This window comes from Eptesicus fuscus, chromosome 1 (assembly GCF_027574615.1).
Source record: "Eptesicus fuscus isolate TK198812 chromosome 1, DD_ASM_mEF_20220401, whole genome shotgun sequence".
Taxonomy (NCBI): domain Eukaryota; kingdom Metazoa; phylum Chordata; class Mammalia; order Chiroptera; family Vespertilionidae; genus Eptesicus; species Eptesicus fuscus.
The window spans coordinates 78,196,984-78,220,487 of record NC_072473.1 but is presented as its reverse complement, the minus strand read 5'-3'; the positions used below and the strand labels follow the sequence as shown (position 1 = coordinate 78,220,487).

General features: G+C 42.6%; 1 protein-coding gene across 2 annotated transcripts in view; it reads right to left on the bottom strand.

The window, feature by feature from the left end:
• COL4A5 (collagen type IV alpha 5 chain) overlaps nucleotides 1-23,504 on the bottom strand; it is a 309,426-nt gene that overhangs the window by 175,785 nt on the left and 110,137 nt on the right. For both annotated transcript variants that reach the window (XM_054723296.1, XM_054723239.1), the window contains exon 3: nucleotides 4,145-4,234. In XM_054723296.1, the coding sequence (XP_054579271.1) occupies nucleotides 4,145-4,234 (90 nt within the window). The remainder of the gene's footprint in view (nucleotides 1-4,144; nucleotides 4,235-23,504) is intronic.

The window sequence follows — 23,504 nt, the reverse complement described above, 5'->3', positions numbered from 1 at the left end:
TTTAGTATATATGATAACATATACACATGTACCATAATTCCCAATCACATAACACGTATAAATTTGGCTATGTGGGAAAGTATGAAGTCATATTGGAGACAAAAGTGCGTCAAATTCAGAATCCCAAAAATTTAGAAAGCAGTCTAACCTTCTCATTTTATGCATATTGAAATGGAATCACATCAAACAACAGGAATGCTTTCTAAGTTTAAACTGTATTCAACCACACCTTTAAAAATGATCATACTACTGTAGAATAGTCCCAGTTAATGCTAAATTATTCCAAATGAATTCTGATATAGTTAACTTTTTAAATCTGACACAATTTTATTAAAATTATTACCTCTCAGCATGGTGTGCATGGAATTCAGCCCTTAATCCAAGGTAAACTCAGATGCAAGAAATAAAAAATTATTTTTCTATAGTTTCTTATTATGCTAGATGTGATGTGTTGCCAAATTTGGATTCTTAATTTCTGTTTCAAAGCATTCATTGCACTAATATAGCTGAAATTTTCTCTCAGTCAATTTGAGTTCCCATCTCATTTTCACAAGACTGCCTAAACTATGGGGAGCTTGAGGAGTTCCATGCTGTTGAAGGGTGAGACAGTCTAGTCCAAGCGGGAATTCATTGAGATGTCTCATACCAATAGTTTGCATGGATTGCCACTGAGTTGTGTTCATTTCCATCCACGTGACTCTTTCACTTCTCTCTGCTACTTATGTGCCACTCTTGGATGCACAGAAAACATTCTATTGTTTTTGCACCTCATTGGACAAGGGAATTCTCTAGAGTGTTTCATCTACTCAGAGTCTATGCAGTCATTTAAAATCTTGTTTTTTCCTTAGTGTAAAGTTTTATTCAGAAAATTTAACACAGGTCCCTTCTGCTCTTTCTTAGGGTTGCTGAAGGAGAAACGCATGAGGCTAAAGTGGTAAGGCATTATCAGCAATGGAGAAGGAAAGATTCCTGAATCAGCATCCTCCTTGGCTGGTTTAGGAGGATCCATAAGGGAGGGAGGCCTAATCAAGGCCAGCAGTTGAGTCACCCGAGTAGGATTCAGAGATAAGCCCAGGACGAGCTGCCACTGACTATTGCTCTCTGAGTAGCAAACTCAGAGTAATCAAAGCCTGGATGATGGCCCATGGAACCCCCTCATGTTTTAGCACCAAATGTTAGGGTCACCGAAGGAAGAATGCACCAGGCTAAAATGGTGAGGGATTCCAAATTTATTCGATCATCTGCACACCAGGTGGTTGAGTCCCAAAGTGGCGCCAGCCCCCAGTGACAGGCATCAGAGGTTTCTAAAGGACTTTGGTGGGCTTTTTCTAGGCAGAGAATTCTCTGTGCAGGTCTGGAGGGGAGAGATAATGGTCTTAGCAAGTGGAATGTGGTCTCAGCGAAAGGGAATGTCCATTGCAAAATGGCCTGGAACTCAGTTCCCAGCGAAGGGGTATTGATTCAATTGCTCGATCAAACATAACACTTTTAAATCTAACAAAACTACCTTGATATAATGCCACCTCCTCGGAGATCATACTCAACCATACCCCTACACTCCATGCTCTGGTATATGTAAGTGTTAAAATGTAGTTATGCATTTAAATTAATTTTCCCCTTTATTAGGATGACTACCTAATGAGTATGCATTTGAATTCCTACTCTAATGACAGGATGTGCCACGATTACATAGAAAAAAATTAAGTTTTATAACAACTTTCCTTCAGGCAAATGAACTGAAGATGCCCTTTCATATATCAGTTCACCAATCTACCTAATACAGATGGTAAAGGGCAATGAACCAAAAGAGACATTTTAAAAATATATATATTTCTCCCAATCTTACAATTCCCCATATTAACATACATATAAGATGCCATCTTTGCTCATGGTATAGGAGAGACTACCCATATTGCAATCAATGGGGAAAAGTCTTTCCAACTGATAGGATGATAGCACCTTCAGGATCATGAACCTGGGAATTGAAGGAGAGGTTACATGGATCTATTCTCTCTTCTTTCTCTACCATAGAATAACCTGTAAGACTTCCACTTCACCAAATTCATTGACAATCCTGTCTCAGGTGGTTGACACCACTCTAAATTTGACAAATTGCTATATATGTCACCTACAACACAACCTGGCAGATTAATGTCTGACTGCTGTGCCACTAAATGCAGTAAGTGGACACTTATCTAAATATGGAATTTTTAATACCTCAGATACCCCAAAGTTATTACACTGGACCTGATTGCATTGCCACAGTTGGACTCTGACACTACAGAAACAAAATGCCTCCTCAGATGTCAACTTGTTCCTTTCTGAGATAAGATTAGCTGAAGTTTCTGGGAACAGAGATATGGGATCTGCCATTGGGGCTATTTTGACCTCCATAGAGGTGGGCTTCTCCTTTCCTATACTTGCCCCCACGATACACAAATTTTACAATTCCACTAAAGGACACTACCCACCAGGAAAGTCTTCTAACTGACTGCCCCATGGTAATTAATGACTCAAACTCCCAGCACTGTGTGTGCCCCCTTTTAGGTATTATTTCTTTTCTAAAAGTAAGGCTTTCGATATTCCTACCAATGTAACATTTACTTATGGGGCATTCATAAAAAACTTCCACATATTTAAACAAGCCCCTCCCATTGAGCATATCACACTAAGTAGAATAAAAAGAGAACTTCAAAACCAGGTAGACTCTAGTTACTCAGAAGATTTGTCATGTGATATTATTATCTGCTCATGTGTATACTTCAGGCAACTTTTCTCAATGTCAGGGTTATTCAATTAGAAAACATAGTGTGTACCCTGTCCTTTACCTCTACTGAAATCATTAATGACACTACTTCAGCTTTGGAAGCACAAAAAGCTGGCCTCAACTTCTTGCCCAATTAGTGTTGAATAACAGCATAGCCTTCAACTTCCTGCTGGCCAACCAAGGAGGAGTCTTGCTATTGCCAGCATTTCAAGTTGCACTGAGATCACTGAAATTGGCAAAGTAGAAATTCCTATCACAAGATTTAAGAAAAAAAGACTCCTGACTTTCTAAAGTAGATCTGGTGGGCTATGGGTCATTTATTCCTGGCTTAGCAATGGTTAGAGCTCATGGTTACACTCAATCCCCCATGCAGACTTGGAATGATTTTAATCATGACCATTATCTACTGTGGCCTCAGATTAATTACCCTGTGTTTTGTTTTTGTTTTTTTTTACCTTCAAAGCCCAACCCATTCAGGTTCATAATGGGGTAGCCTATGTTTCTCACATGGGTCCTGAAATATCAAGGAATGGAATTGAGACATCTGACTCCTAGCTAAAATCATATGTATGATTTTTCAGGTCCAACTACAGACAATTACAAAGGCCTGTTGTAGACCAGACTTGGTGCATATCCTATACCTAGCAGTCGCTGAAGGAAGTTGGAGTCAAGGGCTCTGGCCCCCTGTCTGGTCATGCTCTTACACATATTTACATTGAAAGGTCTCTGAAGCCTATGTGAAAAGACAGGGGAAGAGGGAGGGAGGAACCTTGAGGACACTTTTTCTGTACTCTTGACTTAGTAGTTTTCCACTCCAACTCTTTTCTCTTTCCCTTCCCCCACCCCACCCCTAGGTCCATGAAAAAGAACAGGAATTTTTTGCTCCAAGCTCTCTCAGCAGTAAAACAATTTTCCATGTCTGTGATGATCCATCTGAGCCTCACTGGTGCTCTTCCCTGAGGAAAAAAAATGGAACAGTGGGGAAGTAGACACTTTATCTGGTTTAACTTTTTTATTATACTGTCACAGTCAGTGGCTAAAAGCTTCACTGTTGCTTTCAATTTGTCTGTCTTAATCAGCTACTCTGATACCTGGCAATTCAGCTTTCTTCAGTTCAGGTAAAATCCTGACAGAAGTTAATTTTTGTTAAGAATCCCAATAATCACATACAATTAACAGCATCTTCCAAAAGCATTTTATTATGGCAGTAATATTCATTTTTTTAAACCAATGAAGAACTCTCAGCTATTCTATTGTTTTATTTAAATATTAGTTTCTGGCTATAAGTCAACAACTTTTTAGTTGATTTGACACCTATTTATTTATGTGACCTGGCTTAATTCCTCTGGTATTACTGGTTGGCAACTTGACACATACCTTCTGTCCTTGAGGCCCTGGAGGCCCTTCTGGACCTGGAAATCCAGGCAAACCTGGATGGCCTTCCAAACCTGGAAATCCTCTCTCCCCCTGCAGTTAAAAAGGAATGAAAGGTAAGGTCATTTATGAATTTTCAAGCACAATAATGACTGAGAATCAGAAGGATCAAACAACTATCTAGAGAAAATAATTTAATAATACAAAATATACAGAATCCACTAATGTTGGGAAACCTTTAAGATATGAGTGATAAAACACAAATCATTCTGAATTTATATCACATATGGTCATGTAATCTCATGTTTTCTTGTAAAAATAAAAAGCATATCAGTGATGAAGTGAGGTTTAACCATACTGACATAAAAAGTTTAACAGGAAATATGGTCATCAACCCAGGAAAATAGGTCTACAAAGGTTAAATGAAATAAGTATGGTGCAGGGATGAAAAGAAGTAAAAAAATCAGAGAAGCTTTCAGATTTGTTATAGAGTAGAAGAGCTGCAGGATTATCCAGAATGGAAATTCATTAGCTGATTGGAGATAAATAAGCCAGAAAGGCTCTTTCTAGAACATGAATTTTTTCCTGATTATAAATTTAATACAAAAAGGAATACATTTATTGTTTAAAACAAAAATAAAGAGAAAACCGCTAATAATTCCTCTACTCAGAATTATCATTTGAATTGTGACTCAAGTTCCAGTTCTGACCATAGCACTTATTAACACCAGCAAAAGAGGGCTGCCTACCTACCATTGAGGGTCCACTCATCAGTATCTTTAGGATATATATATATAATTTCAGAGAGGGAGAGGGAGAGAGAGATAGAAACATCAATGGTGAGAGAATCACCAATTGGCTGCCTCCTACACGCCCCTACTCGGGATCGAGCCTGCAACCTGGCATGTGCCCTTGACCAGACTCAAACCCAGTACCCATCAGTCTGCAGGCTGATGCTATATCCACTGAGCCAAACTGGCTAGGGCTCCACTCATCAGTATCTTATCAGTATTTATACATCTATCAGCTGCTTACCTACCATTGAGTGTCTACTCATCAGTATCTTATCAGAATCTAAGGCTGCCTGATGTGCATGCATATCTGTACAGCCAGCTAGATGGGGGTAGCAGACCTTCCATATGTACTAATATATATAATTTAATCAACACATTAGGGTTAGTTAGCTTGCTTACAGCCAATCATAGTAAGAGTGTAAACCCCAACAGAAAAAAAAATTCACCACTACTAAGTTTAAAAATCCCAAGGGCTCATCGCCTCATAATACAGGTACCCAACTATAGGGCTGCAAGCAGTTCCTCTGCTTTCCTAAGGCTTAAAGGCTGAGTCTCTGCCCAGAGATTCTGGACCTCATCTTGGATCCCTCTCACTAGATTCTATCCACAGTGACAGCCTAGGCAGCACCTAAAAAAGACAAAGCATCCGCATCTACAAGACAATTAATTAATGAGCCATTGGAGGCACATTCCCTTAGAGGTTATGATACAGTAGACTTTTATTCATATCCACAGTGTGTATGTGCACATGTGTGTGGTAAATACTAAGTTTAGTCTAGATATCTCAGATAATTTTGTACAGAATAAATTCCTTATTATATTGAATCATACTATAATCTATATATAAGTTAAGCCACCGGAACAACCAAAATGACCAGTCGCTATGATGCCCGCTACAGTGGCCAATTGGCCTGATTGGGCCTTGATCGGCCCCCCCCAACCTCCTGTGGCCCCTCTACCCAGCCGCCGACTCCCGATCGGCACCCCCCAACCCCATCGGGAGTGGGGCCAGCTGCCTCTCACAGCGCCCCCACGGGCTGGCCCGGCCCATACACGAATTTGTGCACCAGGCCTCTAGTATTCTAGTATACACTGAGTGGCCAGATTATTATGATCTCTGAGTGCATAATAATCTGGCCACTCAGTGTATATCCTATATAATAAAAGGCTAATATGCAAATTGTCCCCTTGACCAGGAGTTCGACCATCAGGCAAGCCGGCCAACTGCCCATGTCCCCTCCCGCTGGCCTGGCTGGCTGGACCCCACCCATGCACGAATTCATGCACTGAGTGGCCAGATTATTATGCGTTCAGAGATCATAATAATCTGGCTACTCAGTGTATATAAATACTTTGAAAAGTCTACTCTGGTCAGTTTCCACTTACGACTTCAAAACCAATAAAGCAAATGTTATTCAGTTAATGGTAGGGCTAAACATTCCTGTAGTTTTGACAATTATTATTGACATATTACTACATGTTTCTATAAATATAGCTCTTTTAATTTTAATTAGTTATATAATTATGATAACTTAGTATTCAACAACCTCAACTTAATTATTTTGAAGGAAATAGAGGGAGAGAAGAGAAAGAAAATATTTAAAAATTTTAGTTTTGAATTGCCTCAAATTATTACATAGCCCATTGCTGGTAGAACTGGTAGTAGAAATCTGATCACAAGTGCCAGTCAGAAAGGAAGTTAGAAGGGAAAAAAATCTAGTTCTAGTAGATTTCCTTATGTGGGATCTCTGCTAGTATTTAGAGCCTATCTCAGCCAAAACTTGAGGATAATGCTTGAAGAGAGCTATATTTTCCGATAAGCATAATTGCTGTTTGGGTTACAGATGAGAAAGAAATAAACTAGAAAATTGAAATTACAGGGTTTTAATTTCATAAATAATATACCAATAAATTATATATTGTGAAATCTCCTCACAGTATAGTCAAACTAGAGCCCTGGTGCACGAAACTTGTGCACGGGTCAGGTCCCAAGGCCTGGCCAGTGATCAGGGCTGATCAGGTTCCCCACCTCCCCGTCTCATCCTTCCCTCACCACCCAAGCGCTGCCACCATGCGGTTCCCCCTTGCCTCCCCGCCTCCTCCTTTCCTCACTCCCTCAACACCCCACCATCTCCGCACTGCCCCCTGGTGGTCAGTGCACATCATAGCGAGCAATTGAACTCCTGGTCTCATGGTCGAACTCCTGAGGGGACACTTTGCATATTAGCCTTTTATAGTATAGACTAGAGGCCCGGTGCACGAAATTCGTACACTGGGGAGGGTGTCCCTCGGCCCAGCTTGCACCCTCTCTAATATGGGACCCCTCGGGGGATGTCCAACTGCAGGATTAGGCCCGATTCCTGGAATCGGGCCTAATCCTGCAGTTGGACATCCTTCTCACAATCCGGGACTGCTGGCTCCTCACCGCTCACCTACCTGCCTGATTGCCCCCTAACTGCTTCCTTGCTGGCCTGATTGACCCCTAACTGCTCCTCTGCGGGTCTGATTGCCCCCAAATACCCTCCCCTGCTGGCCTGATCACCCCCAAGGCTTTTATTAGTATAGATATGACCCTGAACAGAAAATTTTACTAACCCTGCTTTACAATAAGGGCTTGACGATTGAATCATTAGGACCAGACACCAAGATTTCCTTTCTTTAAATAGTGGAGGGAATACTTATCTTGTATTTAAGTTGCCCGGAAATTAAAATGAGATAATGACTTAGAAAAGCATAAAAGCACCACATAAAGACAACTGTCTTTTTAATGAAGTGGCAAAATGAAAAACACTTTTTATTCTCCCCTTCCTTCCTTTACAGCTTTTATTTAATCTTTGAAATTCATAAAAATTTCACTCCAATTTTCATTTCTTTACATTCAACATTATTTTGTATTGGTTTCAGGTTTTATATTAGTTACAGAATAGTGGTTAGACAATCATATACTTTACAAAGTGTTCCCCGATATTTCTAGTACCCACCTGGCATCATACCATCATTACAACACTACTGACTATATTCCCTATTTAAGTGACAATGGGTTTACAGGTTCCTTTCAATCTTTCTTTTGTGTTTTTTTGTCATTCCTTTTCTTTCTCACTTCTTCCCTCATTTTCTTTATATAGTATCTCAATTGGCCATCAAAGATCAGTGAAGGCACTGGGACACGCTTCATCCATTTTACAGACCAGGAAACTGAGGCCAATTCCAGTTGGCTGTGGAACTTGACTCAGGAAGCCCTCAGAGCACACAGGAAGCCCTCAGAGCCATGCTCTTTGCGCTTCCTAAGGGGCAGCGGCCCAGCAAACAGAACAAACCTTCCAGTCAGGCGTCCCAGCCTCTTCCTCAAGCACCTCTTCATTGCGGATGCTCCACATTCTTTCCTCTCCCCGCATTCTTTACTGCGCCCCTTCTCCGAAGCAGGTGGAAGGCTTCCCACTCACTGCCTAGGCATGCTTTGCTATGGGGCAGGGTGTAGCGAGCTTGCTTTTGGGTGAAGGCAGGAGCAGGAGTCACTGCCTCTGAAGTGTGAAGGCCACCTGAGCTAGGCCCATTAGCACTGGGAGCTTCTCTGAATCACGTCAGTCAGTCCAGTACCCTGCAGTGCAGCACCCCTTCACTGAGGTGGCACCACCCCTCAACCCCCACCTCAGGGGTGAGGGTCCTTGCCCCTCTGCCAGGAGTCCTTCCATGCCCCTTGATCCCTGGCTGGGCCCACCCACGTCTTGGGGGCACTGCAGAACCTCTGTCTCTCTGCAGATAAAGCAGATCCCTGCCCTAGGTCTCTGCAAAGCTATGAATCTGTGGCCAGAGGCCTGGTCTGGGAATCAGCAACCACATGCCTGCAATGTTCCCAGGGACCCTGGGAGGGGCTGGGCGAGTCCGGCCACACCCTCCCGGGTGGCGATCGCCGCCTGGATCACCCGCGGAGCGCCGGCTGGGCCCGGGCACGCCCCCCCCGGGTGGCGATCGCCGCCTGGATCACCGCGGGAGCGCCATGCTGGGCCCGGCCACGACCCCCCGGTGGTGATAGCCTCCTGGATCACCCGTGGAGAGCCCGGCTGTGCCCGGCCACGCCCTCCCGGGTGGCGATCGCTGCCTGGATCACCCGCGGAGCGCCGGGCTGGGCCCGGGCACGCCCCCCCCGGGTGGCGATCGCTGCCCGGGCACGCCCCCCCGGGTGGCGATCGCTGCCTGGATCACCCGCGGAGCGCCCGGCTGGGCCCGGCCACGCCCCCCCGGGTGGCGATCACTGCCTGGATTACCCGCGGAGAGCCCGGCTGGGCCCGGCCACGCCCCCCCGGGTGGCGATCGCGGCCTGGATCACCCGCGGAGAGCCCGGCTGTGCCCGGGCACGCCCCCCCCGGTGGTGATCGCTGCCTGGATCACCCGCGGAGAGCCCGGCTGGGCCCAGGCACGCCCCCCCGGGTGGCGATCGCTGCCTGGATCACCGCGGGAGCGCCATGCTGGGCCCCGGCACGCCCCTCGGGGTGGCGATCGCTGCCTGGATCACCCGCGAAGAGCCTGGCTGTGCCCGGGCACGCCCTCCTGGGTGGCGATCGCCGCCTGGATCACCCTCGGAGAGCCCGGCTGTGCCCGGGCACGCCCCCCCGGGTGGCGATCGCTGCCTGGATAACCCCGGGAGCACCATGCTGGGCCCGGGCAAGCCCCCCCGGGTGGCGATCGCTGCCTGGATCACCCTCGGAGAGCCCGGCTGTGCCCGGGCACGCCCCCCCGGGTGGCGATCGCTGCCTGGATAACCCCGGGAGCACCATGCTGGGCCCGGGCAAGCCCCCCCGGGTGGCGATCGCTGCCTGGATCACCCGCGGAGAGCCCGGCTGTGCCCGGGCACGCCCCCCCCGGGTGGCGATGGCCGCCTGGATCACCCTCGGAGAGCCGGCTGTGCCCGGGCACGCCCCCCCGGGTGGCGATCGCTGCCTGGATAACCGCGGGAGCGCCATGCTGGGCCCGGGCAAGCCCCCCCGGGTGGCGATGGCTGCCTGGATCACCCGCGGAGGGCCCGGGCACGCCCCCCGTGGCGATCGCTGCCTGGATCACCCGCGGAGAGCCCGGCTGTGCCCGGCTACGCCCCCCCGGGTGGCGATCGCTGCCTGGATCACCCGCGGAGAGCACGGCTGTGCCCGGGCACGCCCCCCCCGTGGCGATCGCTGCCTGGATCACCCGCGGAGAGCCCGGCTGGGCCTGGGCACGCCCCCCCGGGTGGCGATCGCTGCCTGGATCACCCTCGGAGAGCCCGACTGTGCCCGGCCACGGCCCCCCGGGTGGCGATCGCTGCCTGGATCACCCTCGGAGAGCCCGACTGTGCCCGGCCACGGCCCCCCGGGTGGCGATCGCTGCCTGGATCACCCTCGGAGAGCCCGACTGTGCCCGGCCACGGCCCCCCGGGTGGCGATCGCTGCCTGGATCACCCTCGGAGAGCCCGACTGTGCCCGGCCACGGCCCCCCGGGTGGTGATCGCTGCCTGGATCACCGCGGGAGCGCCATGCTGGGCCCGGGCACGCCCCCCCGGGTGGCGATTGCTGCCTGGATTACCTGCGGAGCCCCCGGCTGTGCCCGGGCACGCCCCCCGTGGCGATCACTGCCTGGATCACCCACGGAGATCCGGCTGTGCCCGGCCACGCCCTCCGTGGCGGCGGAGGACCCCCGAAACTAAGAGAATTGGGCGCCGCCATCTTGGTCTTCTCAACAGCCGGAAAGGCCACCTGGAGTCCCGCCCCCAGCCTCTCGCAGGCCCAATCATGGGCATAGCGGAGGTGCGGTCAATTTGCATATTTCTCTATTATAAGGTAGGATAATGTGGTCCTATGTAGCTGACTGAGTAATATAACCAAGGAAGATAGAAGGGGAACTCCTGGAGAGTAGCCAAAATAATTGCAGGACCAATCCCTAGCCTTAGAAAGGTAGAATGTTTCCTGCAGTAGAAACTATAGAGATTTCCATGAGGAGAGTGTGAGGGAGGTCCTTTACCTAATTCCTAATATAGATGGTAGGAAGCAGGCATTTGTTGTGTGCCTACCCTTTGCTACCGGCTGTCAGGCAATAATTTAATCTAGATTTTACAGTAATTTGCTAACACAAACATAGAAAATGGCATAGTGTGTCTATATATGAGGGTCAAGCTTGAAAAAAACACACACCTGGTTTTTGCTGCCTGTCTATATTTGGATAAAAATTATGCTTGCATTTCTTTGTGAAATAAACTTCTCTCTCTCTCTCTCTCTCTCTCTCTCTCTCTCTCTCTCTCTCTCTCTCTCCTCTCTTTCCCTGTCCCTTAAATAATGGTATTATTCTGGATTCCTTTTCTGATCCTTTCTCTCTCTTTCCCTGAGAAATCTCAAATATCACCACATTTTTTCCTAAAAGCTTAGCTCACAGGGCCAACTGTCTTAAATATCTCCACTTGAATATCACACAGGCAACTACAACTCAACAGCAATAATTGCAGCAAAAATGTATTATTTATTTTCTACATGCCAGAGTTTATTCTAAATTCTTTCCCTGTTTTTATCCTATTTAATCCTCTCAATGACAATATGAGGTAAATACTATTTCCATTTTACAGATGAAGAGTTAGCACAAAGAGAAGTTTTATAATTTTCCCCAAAGCAAGCTTAATATAAACAAACAATTGAATTTATTAACTTTCTACCTTCTTCCCTATTTCAGGAAATAAAGCAACCCAGTTACCTCAGGCAGAAATTTGTTAAAATCTTGACTCCACCATCTTTATGACCTCTTAAGCTAATCAATCATGCTCTCTTCATCATTGTATTGCTAATGCCCAAAAGAAAAAATATTCAATAAGTATTCATTCAATGAATGAACTTTCTTAATGGATTATACAAAATGTATGGCACATATTGTTGCCCAAATTTCAGAAAAAATAAGAGTTAGAGTTAGTAGAAATTATACAAAGAATGACATTTTGTGATAAAGTTGGATCATATATAATAAACTAGTATTAAAAAGGATAACAGACAAATTTACTTAAAAGTAGAGCCTATATTTTGACTCAAAGGAACTCATAAAAATGTTATTTTTTTATAGGAAGGGGGACTTTATAATCACAATAAGAATGTACATGATCATGGGAATAAAAAAATTATTTTAAGAATAGTTTCTCAAGGAAGGTACAAACAGAAAAATATTTGATTTCTGTGTATAGAAAAAATTTAAATTAGGATAAACTACTATAATGTCAATTAAGGTTAAAATTATTTTAGATTATAATATGATATGGATTAGAATATAATATTGTAAAATGCAAACATTATATGAAAACAATGATTGAATTGGATAACATGATTATAGTATTTTTGTGTTATTTATATTTTGTTTTTGTAATTATATAGTACAAAGAAATATTTGATGTACTATAATTAGGATAACAAGAATTCAGCTCTTTAGCAACTGTCAAGCTTGCATAAGAACCATTTGGCTAGATTTCTTAAACACAGATTACCAGGCCTTATCCCCAGAATTAGATTGAATAGGTCTGCTCTGATATCTAAGAATCTGCATTTTAACAAGCTCCCATTAAATGCTGATGCTACTGGTAGAGGGACAAATCTTGTTTAGGTAAGTTTGACTGTGACATGAATTTTAGATTGTCAACTGGTTAATTTCTTGTTCTCATTAGGTGTCTAGTATTGTTTGTTTTTAGAAGTGTGCATGTGGACACAATCCTTCAGCAGAATCTATATGTTTTATTATTTTTGTGTTAAACTTACTTTATTTATTTATTTTTAATTTTTTTATTGATTAAGGTATTACATATGTATCCTCATCCCCCCATTAACCTCCCAACCCCCCACTCATGCCCTCACCCCCCTGTTGTCTGTGTCCAAAACTTACTTTTAAAAAGCAATTTTACTGTAGTATGATTAGAATACAATAAATTGCACATATTAAAAGTATATGAATTGAAATTTTTTCACATATATAACAATAAACATAACTGTCACTAACAAAAATTTCTTAATCGTTTCAAGAAATGTTAGTGGAACATCTGAACTTCCCATGCAAAAATGAATCTAGACACAGACCTTACAACTTCACAAAATTAACTCAAAATGGGTCAGAGACCTAAATGTAAAATACAAACCTATAAAACTCCTAGATGATAACATAGGAGGAATCCTAGATGACCTTGGATATAGTGATGACGTCTTAGATAAAAAAACAAATGCATAATGCATGGAAGAAATAATTGATAAGCTATACTCAAATTAAAAACTTCGCTCAGCAAAAGATAAGGTCAAGGAGAAATACAAGCCACAGAGTAGGAAAAGGTGTTTGCAAAAGGTACATTTGATAAACACGTATTATCCAAAATATATCCAAGGACTCTTAAAATTCAACAGTAAGATGACAATGTGATTTTAAAAAGGGACCAAAGACTTAACAGACACATCACCAAGGAAGATACTAAGCATACGAAAGGATACTCTACATTTGGCATCAAGGAAACGCAAATTAAAACAACAATGAGATTCTACTACACACCCATTAGAATGGCCAAAATCCAGAACAGTGATGACAGCAAATGTTGACAAGGGTGTAGAGCAACAGAAATTCTCCTTCATTGTTGGTGGGAAGGCAAAATAGTACAGCTACTTTGGAAGATAGTTGGAGGTGTCTTACAAACTAAATATGTTCTCTAATATTTTTATGGTTTCCCATCTTATGTTTAAGTCCTTATCCATTTTGAGTTTGGTTTTTTTGGGGGTATGGTGTAAGTTGGTGGCCTAGTTTCATTTTATTTTGCATGTATCTGTCCTATTTTCCCAACACCATTTATTGAGGAGACTGTCTTGACTCCATTGTATGCTCTTGCCTCCTTTGTCAAATATTACTTGAGCATAGTGGTTTGGGTCGATTTCTGAGTTCTCTGTTCTTGTGCCAGTACCAGGCAGTTTTGAGAACAGTGGCTTTGTAATACAGCTTGATATCTGGTATTGAGATCCCTCCTACTTTGTTCTTCTTTCTCAGGATTGCTGCAGCTATTTGGGCTCTTTTTTTATTCCAGATGAATTTTTGGAGAGTTCGTTCTAGATCTGTGAAATATGCCATTGGTATTTTAATGAGGAGTGCATTGAATCTATAGATTGCTTTGGGTAGTATGGACATTTTGATGATGTTGACTCTACCAATCCATGAACACGGTATGTTCTTCCATCTGTTTATGTCTTCCTCTATCTCTTTTTCAACGTCCTGTAGTTTTCTGAGTAGAGGTATTTTACCTCCTTAGTAAAGTTTATTCCTAGGTATCTTAATTTTTTTGGTGCAATGGTCAATGCAATACTATGCTGCTGTAAAAAGGAAGGAACTCCTACCATTTGCACCAGCATGGATGGAGCTGGAGAGCATTATGCTAAGTGAAATAATCAGTCAGAAAGATAAATATCCACATGATCTCACTCATTTGTGGATTATAATGAACAACACAAACTGATGAACACAAGCATCGATCAGCTGCTCAAACCTCAGAGGGAGGTGGGGGCGGGTGGGGGTAAGGGGGAGAGATCAACCAAAGGACTTGTATGCATGCATATAAGCATAACCAATGGACACAGACACTAGGGGGGTGAGGGCATGAACGGGAGTGGGGGGGCAATGGGGGGATAAGGACACATATGTAATACCTTAATCTAACCTAATAATAGACAAACATGCAAATTGACCGCACCTTCGCTACGCCCACAGCCAATCAGAACGAACAAGATGGCGGTTAATTTGCATATGCAGGCGCTGAGCAGCCTGAGTCCTGTAAACATCCTTCGGACCCAAGCTGCTCAGAGCCTGTAGGCCTGTGCTTAGGTCCTGAGCAGCCTGGGTCCCATAAACATCCTCCAGACCCAGGCGGATCGCTTAGGTCCTGAGCGGCGGGGGCCCCAGGACGCCCCCTGGCCACTGGGAGCCTTGGTAGGCGGGAATATTCCCATGTCGCCATAGCGACGTGGGAATGTTCCTGCCCCCAAACACTTGCAGCAGTCTGGGGTCTGGGAAACATCCTTCAGACCCAAGCCTCTCAGATCCTGTAGGCCTTCGCTTAGGTCCTGAGTGGCCTGGGTCCCATAAACATCCTCTGGACTCAGGCGGATTGCTTAGGTCCTGAGCGGCGGGGGCCCCAGAATGCCCCCTGGCCACTGGGAGCCTTGGTGGGCGGGAATATTCCCGCCCCCAAACACTTGCAGCAGTCTGGGGTCTGGGACCTAAGCTGCTCAGAGCCTGTAGGCCCGCACTTAGGTCCTGAGCAGCAGGGGCCCCAGAACGCCCCCTGGCCACTGGGAGCCTTGGCGGGGCGGGAACATTCCCATGTCGCCATAGCAACATGGGAATGTTCCCGCCCCCAAACACTTGCAGCAGTCTGGGGTCTGGGAAACATCCTTCAGACCCAAGCCTCTCAGATCCTGTAGGCCTGCACTTAGGTCCTGAGTGGCCTGGGTCCCATAAACATCCTCTGGACCCAGGCCGATCAGAGCCTGTAGGCCCGCGCTTAGGTCCTGAGCGGCAGGGTCCCAGAATGCCCCCTGGCCACTTGGAGCCTAAGGGTGCAGGCGCCAAGGGGCTGGGTCCCGCAAACATCCTCAGGACCCAGGCCAATCCGAGCCTGTAAGCCCCTTGCTTAGGTCCTGAGTGGCAGGGTTCCCAGAACGCCCCCTGGCCACTTTGAGCCTATAGGTGCAGGAGCCAAGGGGCTGGGAGCGGGGCGGGGTGGAAACATCCCCTGTCACCATAGTGCTCCCAGCCGTTTGGGAATGTTCCAGCACCAAGAGGCAGTTTGGGTCCACGCCCCCAGCCTGGCGCACATGATGGGGGGCTGGCTGCTGGCCTCTGGGTTGTGTGGAGACCCTTGGCAGCCACCACTGAGTGCGGCCCAGGGGTCCCTGCATGCCCCCCAGCCTGGCGCCCATGGTCAGGGCTCATACAGGAGGCAACAAATCAAAGTGTCCCTCTCACATTGATGTTTCTCTCTGTCTCTCCCTCTCTCTTCCACACTCTAAAAATCAATGGGAACATACCCTCATATGAGGATTAAAAAAAAAAAGCATATCCTATGAAAGACACATCTTGAAAATGCCTAAAGAAAGTTGTCATTTTTTCTTGGTGAAGGGATTGGAGTCCGTGTTGATGAAAACACCTTGGTGGCTGTGGTGACTGGTAGTGGCTGCAGCAGCGGGGTGATGGGGCTGGTGCCTTCCCCTGATCAGCCTGGTTGCCTCCCACAAAGGAGCATGGGGAGCGGGCCTAAGCCATCAGTAGGACATCCCCTGAGGGCACCCAGTATGTGAGAGGGGGCAGGTTGGGCTGAGGGACCCCCAACCCTAGTGCACGAATTTCGTGCACTGGGCCCCTAGTCAATAATAAAAAAAGAGATGAAAAAAACCCTAAATATGTTCTTATCCTATGATTGAGCAAAAGCACTCCTTGGTATTTACCCAAAAGTATATAAAACTTACATCCACACAAACACCTGCACACAAATGTTTGTAACTGCTTTATTCACATTTGTCAAAACTTGGAAGCAACTAAGATATCCTTCAATAAGTGAATGGATAAAGAAACTGTATATACACATCCAGACAATGGTATATTATTCAGCATTAAAAATAAAAGATCTATCAGGCCATAAAAAGGCATAGAGGAACTTTAAATGCATATTACTAAGTGAAGATGCCAGTCTAGAAAGGCTACATATTATCTGATTCTAGCTATATGAAAACCTGGAAAAGGCAAAGCTATTGAAATAGTAAAGTGACCATTGGTTGCCAGAAGTGGGTGTGAGAGTAGATAAATAGGTGGAGCACAGGGGATTTTTAGGGCAGTGAAAATACTCTGTATGATAATATAATGATGGATACATATCATTACACATTTGTTCAAACCCACAGAATGAATAATACCAAGAGTTTACACTAAGGTAAACTATGGGCTTTGGGTGATAATGATGCATCAATGTAGATTCATCAATTGCTACATGTGCACTACTGTGGTGGGGGGTGAGAGGGTTTGAGAGGCTATGTATGAGTATGGAGGCAGAGGGGTCTCTGGGAAATATCTGTATCTTTCTTTAAGTTTTGCTGTGAAACTAACATAGCTCTAAAATAGAAAGTCTTTAATCAAAAATATTAAAATGAACATTATAAATATTAATTATTTTCTTTTCCCCACTTTAAAATACCTTCCTCATACCTCTATCTACCTATCCCCACCCCAGGCAAAGACTGATTTGCTTTCTGTCACTATAGAAGTTTGCATTTTCTAGACTTATATATAAACTAGAGGCCCGGTGCATGAAATTCGTGCATGGCACAATGGAATACTATGCTGCCATAAAAAAGAAGGAATTCTCATCATTTGCAGCAACCTGGATGGAATTGGAGAACATTATGCTAAGTGAAATAAGCCAGTCAATGAAAGAAAAATACCACATGATCTCACTCATTTAGGGATAGTAAAGTACATTATAAAGTGGTGAACAAAAAGATAGATACAGAGACAGTAAAGCATCAAACAGACTTTCAAAGTACAGGGGGAAAGTTTGGGAAAGGTGGGGGAGTTATGAAATCAAACGAAGGACTTGTATGCATGCATATAAGCATAAACAATGGACGCAAAACTCTGGGGGGGGAGGGCATGTGTGGGTGTGGGGTGGGGGGGTAATAGTAAGATATGTACACAAATAATACCTCAATAAAAATATTAAAAAAAAATTCGTGCATGGGGGATGGGGTCCCCTCAGCCCAGCCTGCACCCTCTCCAATCCGGTACCCCTTGGGGGATATCCAACAGATCGGGCCTAAATCGGCAGTCAGACATCCCTCTCACAATCCTGGACCACTAGCTCCTAATTGCTCACCTGCCTGCCTGCCTGGTCACCCCTAACTGCCCCTCCTGCCAGCCTGATTGCCTTTCACTGCCTCTGCATGCCAGCCTGATAGCCCCTAACTGGCCCCCCTGCTGGCCTGGTCACCCCCAACTGCCCCCCCTGCTGGTCTAGTCACCCCTCACTGCTCCCCCGCCAGCCTAATCACCCCCAACTGCCCCCCCTGCCGGCCTAGTCACCCCTCACTGCTCCCCTGCCAGCCTAATAACCCCCAACTGCCCCCCCTACCAGCCTGGTCACCCCCAACTGCACCCCCACCATGCTAGCCTGGTTGGTCGCCCCACACAGCCTGCTTGTTCAGTCGTTTGATCATCCCTCACTAACCCCCCTGCTGGCCTGGTTGCCCCACACAGCCTGCTGTTCAGTTGTTTGGTCGTCCCTCACTAACCCCCCTACCGGCTTGGTCATAGGCAGTCATCTTGTGAGGGTGTGAGGGTTAATTTGCATATTACCTCTTTATTATATAGGATGGAGTTATACAAAATGTACTCATTTTGTCTAACTTTTCACTGAGCATATTTATTTTGAGATTCAGACCTATTGTGGTGTGTATCAATAGTTCATCCCTTTTTATTGCTGAGTAGCATTCCATTGTATAAATATACTAAAAATTTTTTATTCATCCATCTGGTAATGGGCAGTTGTTTCCTGTTTTTGGCTATTGCAAATGAAACTCATGAACTCATATATAAGTTTTATGTAGACATATACTTTCATTTCTCATTGGTAAAGACCTAAGAGGATGGGGTCATATTATAATTTTATGTTTACCTTTTCAAGAAGCTGCCAAAATGTTTTCCAAAGTGTTTGCAGCATTTTAGATTCACACCATCAATCTATGATAGCTCTAGTTGCTCCACATCCTTGCCTATACTTGGTATGTTTCTGATTTAATATTTAGACATTCTAATGGGTTTACAGAACTACCTCATTATGGTTTTGTTATGCATTTCCCTAATTAAAAATGCTGAATAAGTTTTCATATGTTTATTTGCCATTTATAAATATTCTTTGATGAATTTTCTTAAAATCTTTTGCCAATTTGTTTCTAATTTAATATTATTTGGAGATTTTTTTAATTAAGTTTTGAGATTTCCTTTATTGAATTTATTGGGGTGAAATTGGTTAATAAAATTTTGTAGGTTTCAGGTGTACAATTCTATAATACATCATCTGTATATTGTATTGTGGGTTTACCACACCAAGTCAAGTCTCCTTCCATCACCATTTATCCCCTCTATATCCTCTTCTACCTACCTTCATCTCCCTTTCCTTCTGGTAATCACCATACTGTTTGTCTGTGTCTATGAAGTTTTGTTCCATTAATCTCTTCAACTTTTTTCAGATTTCTTTTTATATGTTGGATGCAAGACTTATATTAGATATGTGATTTGCAATTTTTTTTTCTTAGACTGTGATTTGTCTTTACATTTATTTAACAATGTCTTTGGGAAAGTACAAATTCTTAATTTTGATGAAATATAATTTATTTGTTTTTTCTTTAATGGATCATGTTTTTGGTGTAAAATCTAAGAAATATCTGCCTAAAGGGCAAAAGGATTTTTTCCTATGATTTATTCTGAAGGATTTATAGATTTAGGTTTAAGTTTAGAAATATGATCCATTTTGAGTTAATTTTTATAGAAAGTTCAAACAATGAGTCAAAGTACATTTTTGTTCAATGTACATATTCAATTCTTTCGGTACTATTTGTTGAAAAGATTATTTTTCTCCACTGAATTGCCTTTGCACTTTTGTCAAAAAAAATCAGTTCATCATACAACTGTGGACACTTTATTCTTTTCTATTCATCTGTATGTCTTTCCTTCTCCTATCATGTTTATGTAGTTTTATACTGTATTGGAATCGCATTTTATCTGTAGATAAATTTGGAGAGAATTGGCCCATTAATTAAATTGAATCTTCGAATCCATGAACATGATATATATTCCCATTAATTCAGATCTTCTTTTATTACTGCCAGCAATATTTTTGTAGTTTTTAGTGTACAGGAGTTGCACATTTTGTCTGATTTATTCCTATGTGTTTGAAAATTTTATGCTAATATGAAAGATGATTTTATAATTCCAATTTCCTATTTTTTCATTATTAGAACATAGAAATGTAACTGATTTTGGTTTATTGATCTTATTTTATTGGTTTTGTTTATTCTGTGATCTTTTTAAACTCAAAAGTTTTAAGAGCATTTTAGTATTGCCCATTAATTTTTCTTCATTGACAAATCATGCCATCTACAAAAAAAAAAAAAAAAGACAGTTTTACTTCTTCCTTTCCAGTAGTCTCATCCTACTTCACTGGCAAATTTAAATAGAAGTAGTGAGAACAGACATGTTTCTGATCTTAGGAGAAAGGAATGCCATCTTTCTCTATTGAGCATAATTTAAGCTGAAGGGCTTTGGTAGATGTCCCTTAAGGTCAAGAAAACCCCCTTTTAAAAAAATTTGCTGAGAAGCTTTTTTTTTGTTTGTTTTGTTTTGTTTTTATCAGAGACAGATAATGAGTTTTGCTAAATGTTTTCTCTGCATCTATTGAGATAATTATATGGTGGGCTTATACTAAGTTTTAATTTTTTAATTCTTTTTAATATGGTGGATTACAATTTTTTCTTTTCTTTTTTTCTTTTTTTATTGATTAAGGTATTAAATATGTGTCCTTACCCCCACATTGCCCCCCACCCCACTCCCGTACATACCCTCACCCCCCTGGTGTCTATGTCCATTGGTTATGCTTATATGCATGCATACAAGTCCTTTGGTTGACCTCTACCCTTTACCCCCCCCTCCCCTACCTTCCCTCTGAGGTTTGAGCATCTGATCGATGCTTCTCTGTCTTTGAATGTTTTTGTTCATCAGTTTATGTTGTTCAATATAATCTGAAAATGAGTGAGATCACATGATAATTATCTTTCTCTGACTGACTTATTTCACTTAGCATAATGCTCTCCAGCTCCATCCATGCTGTTGCAAATGGTAGGAGTTCCTTCATTTTACAGCAGCATAGTATTCCATTGTGTAGATGTACCACAGTTTTCTAATCCACTCATCTGCTGATGGGCACTTAGGCTGTTTCCAAATCTTTGCTGTTGTAAATTGTGCTGCTATGAACATAGGTGTGCATATATCCTTTCTGATTGGTGTTTTTGATTTTCAATGTTAAACCAACTATGCATTCCTGGCATAAGCCCCACTTAGTAATAATTTATTATTCATGTTATATTCTAATGGGTCTGACTTCCTAAATTTTTCTTAAGGATTTCTGCATCTTTGATAAAATGAGAAAAATTTAGTTGTAGCTTTATGATTTTGTAATTTTGTCTTTGTCTAGTTTGGGTAATAGGACATATTAGTTTAATAAAATTAGTTGGGCATCAGTCTATTTTCTGAAAGAGTTTATGAAAAATTGATGTAGTCTCTTATATAGATGTTTCATATAATTCACCAGTGAAAACTTTGGTCTGAGATTTTTTGTGTGTGGGAAGTGTTTGAGAGTTCAATTTCCTTAGTAAATATAGGGCTATTCATATTTTGTTTGAGTTAGTTTATAAGTTCGTTTTAGGTTATGTTGTTTCTCAAGTTATTTTTCCATCTCTACTAAGTTGTTGAATTTATTGTTATAAAGTTGTTTATAATATTCCCTTATTTTTCATATTTGTATTATTATTCCTAAAATTGGTTACTTGTGTTTTCTATTGTCTTATCAGTCATGCTAACAAGCAATTAACAAATTTTGGCTGTATAATGTTTTTCTATTATTTTCTAGTCCATATATTTTTATTTCTCTTTTTGTCCTTACTATTTCTTATTTTAAATTGAAATTGCTTGCCTTTTTATAGCTTCTTAACTGGGAAACTTAAATCACTCATTTGAAATCTCTCTTCTTTTTAAAAATAGGTATTTAAAGCTATTTTCACTAAGCCCTGCTTTAACTCAATCCCACTATTCTCAGTATGTTGCATTTCAATCATTATGCAACTTAAAATATTTTCTAATTTTCCTTGTGATTTCTTCCTTGCTCTATCAGTTAGTTATAATGGTGCTTTCTAATTTCTAAATAATTAGGGATTTTTGACAGATCTTATTATTATTAATTTCTTATTCATTCCATGTGCTAAGATAATACTAGTATACTATACTGATGCTTTCAATCTTTTGATATTGATAAGGTCTCATTTTATGGTCCATTATATAGTCTATCATGGAGAAAATTTCATATGCCTTTGAAAAAAATTACATTCTGTAGTTATTGGTTATAGGACTCTATACCAGATGTACCGGTTAATAATGCAGATTTTTTTCAATAGATGGAGTTACACATACTAGTATGTTGATATTATATGCGATTTGATATGTATGCTATTTTGTTGTATTGACAGCAAGCTTCGAAACTTCATATGTCAAATTTTCTGAAGGTGTTAACATCATAGATATTTTTATGCTTAAAAATGTCGAACTTCGTGCCAAAATAAGAGCACTTGCGGGAAGTTTTAATTCATTACTTTATTTTGAAGAAAAGTGCGGCTGAAAGTTATCATATACTTCGGGAAGCTTATGGTGAACATGTTCCATCTCAAGATACTTGTTTACTGGTTTACTAGTAAACACTTTAAAAGTGATGATTTCGATGTGAAAGACAAAGAACATCCAGGTCAACCGAAAAAGTTTGAAGACCAACAATTACAAGCATTATTGGATGAAGATACGCGTCAAGCTCAAAAACAACTTGCAGAAAGATTAAACGTTGTTCAGCAAACAATTTCCGATCGTTTACAAGCAATGGGAAAGATTTAAAGGAAGGAAAATGGGTGCCCACATCAACTGAACAAAAGACAAATGGAAAACCAAAATGTCATCAGTAAAATGTTGCTTCAACGGCACGAAAGAAAGTCTCTTTTGCATCAAATTGTGACTGGCAATGAAAAGTGGATTTATTTTGAGAATCCCAAACGCACAAAATCATGGGTCGATCTAGGTCAGAGGTTGGCAAACCGCGGCTCGCAAGCCACATGTGGCTCTTTGGCCCCTTGAGTGTGGCTCTTTCACAAAATATCACGGCTTGGGCGAGTCTATTTTGAAGAAGTGGCGTTAGAAGAAGTTTAAGTTTAAAAATTTTGGCTCTAAAATGAAATTTCAATCGTTGTACTGTTGATATTTGGCTCTGTTGACTAATGAGTTAGCAGACCACTGATCTAGGTCAACCATCAACATTGATTGCAAGGCCAAATCGCTTCGGAAAGAAGACAATGCTCTACGTTTGGTGGGATCAGGAAGGTGTGGTGTATTATGAGCTTCTAAAACCAGGTGAAACCATTCATACTGATCACTACTGACAACAAGTAATCAATTAGAACCACGCTTTGATCGAAAAACGACCAGAATGGGCCAGAAGACACAGCAAAGTAATTTTGCTTCATGATGACACACCATCACACACTTCAAAACCAGTTAAAGACACGTTAAAAGATCTTGCCTGGGAAGTATTAACCCACCCGCCATATTCACCAGACCTTACTCCTTCAGATTACCACTTGTTCCGATGCATGGCACATGCACTTTCTGAGCAGCACTTCAAAACGTACGAAGAAGTGGAAAATTGGGTCTCTGAATGGTTTGCCTCAAAACAAGAAAAGTTCTATAGGGAC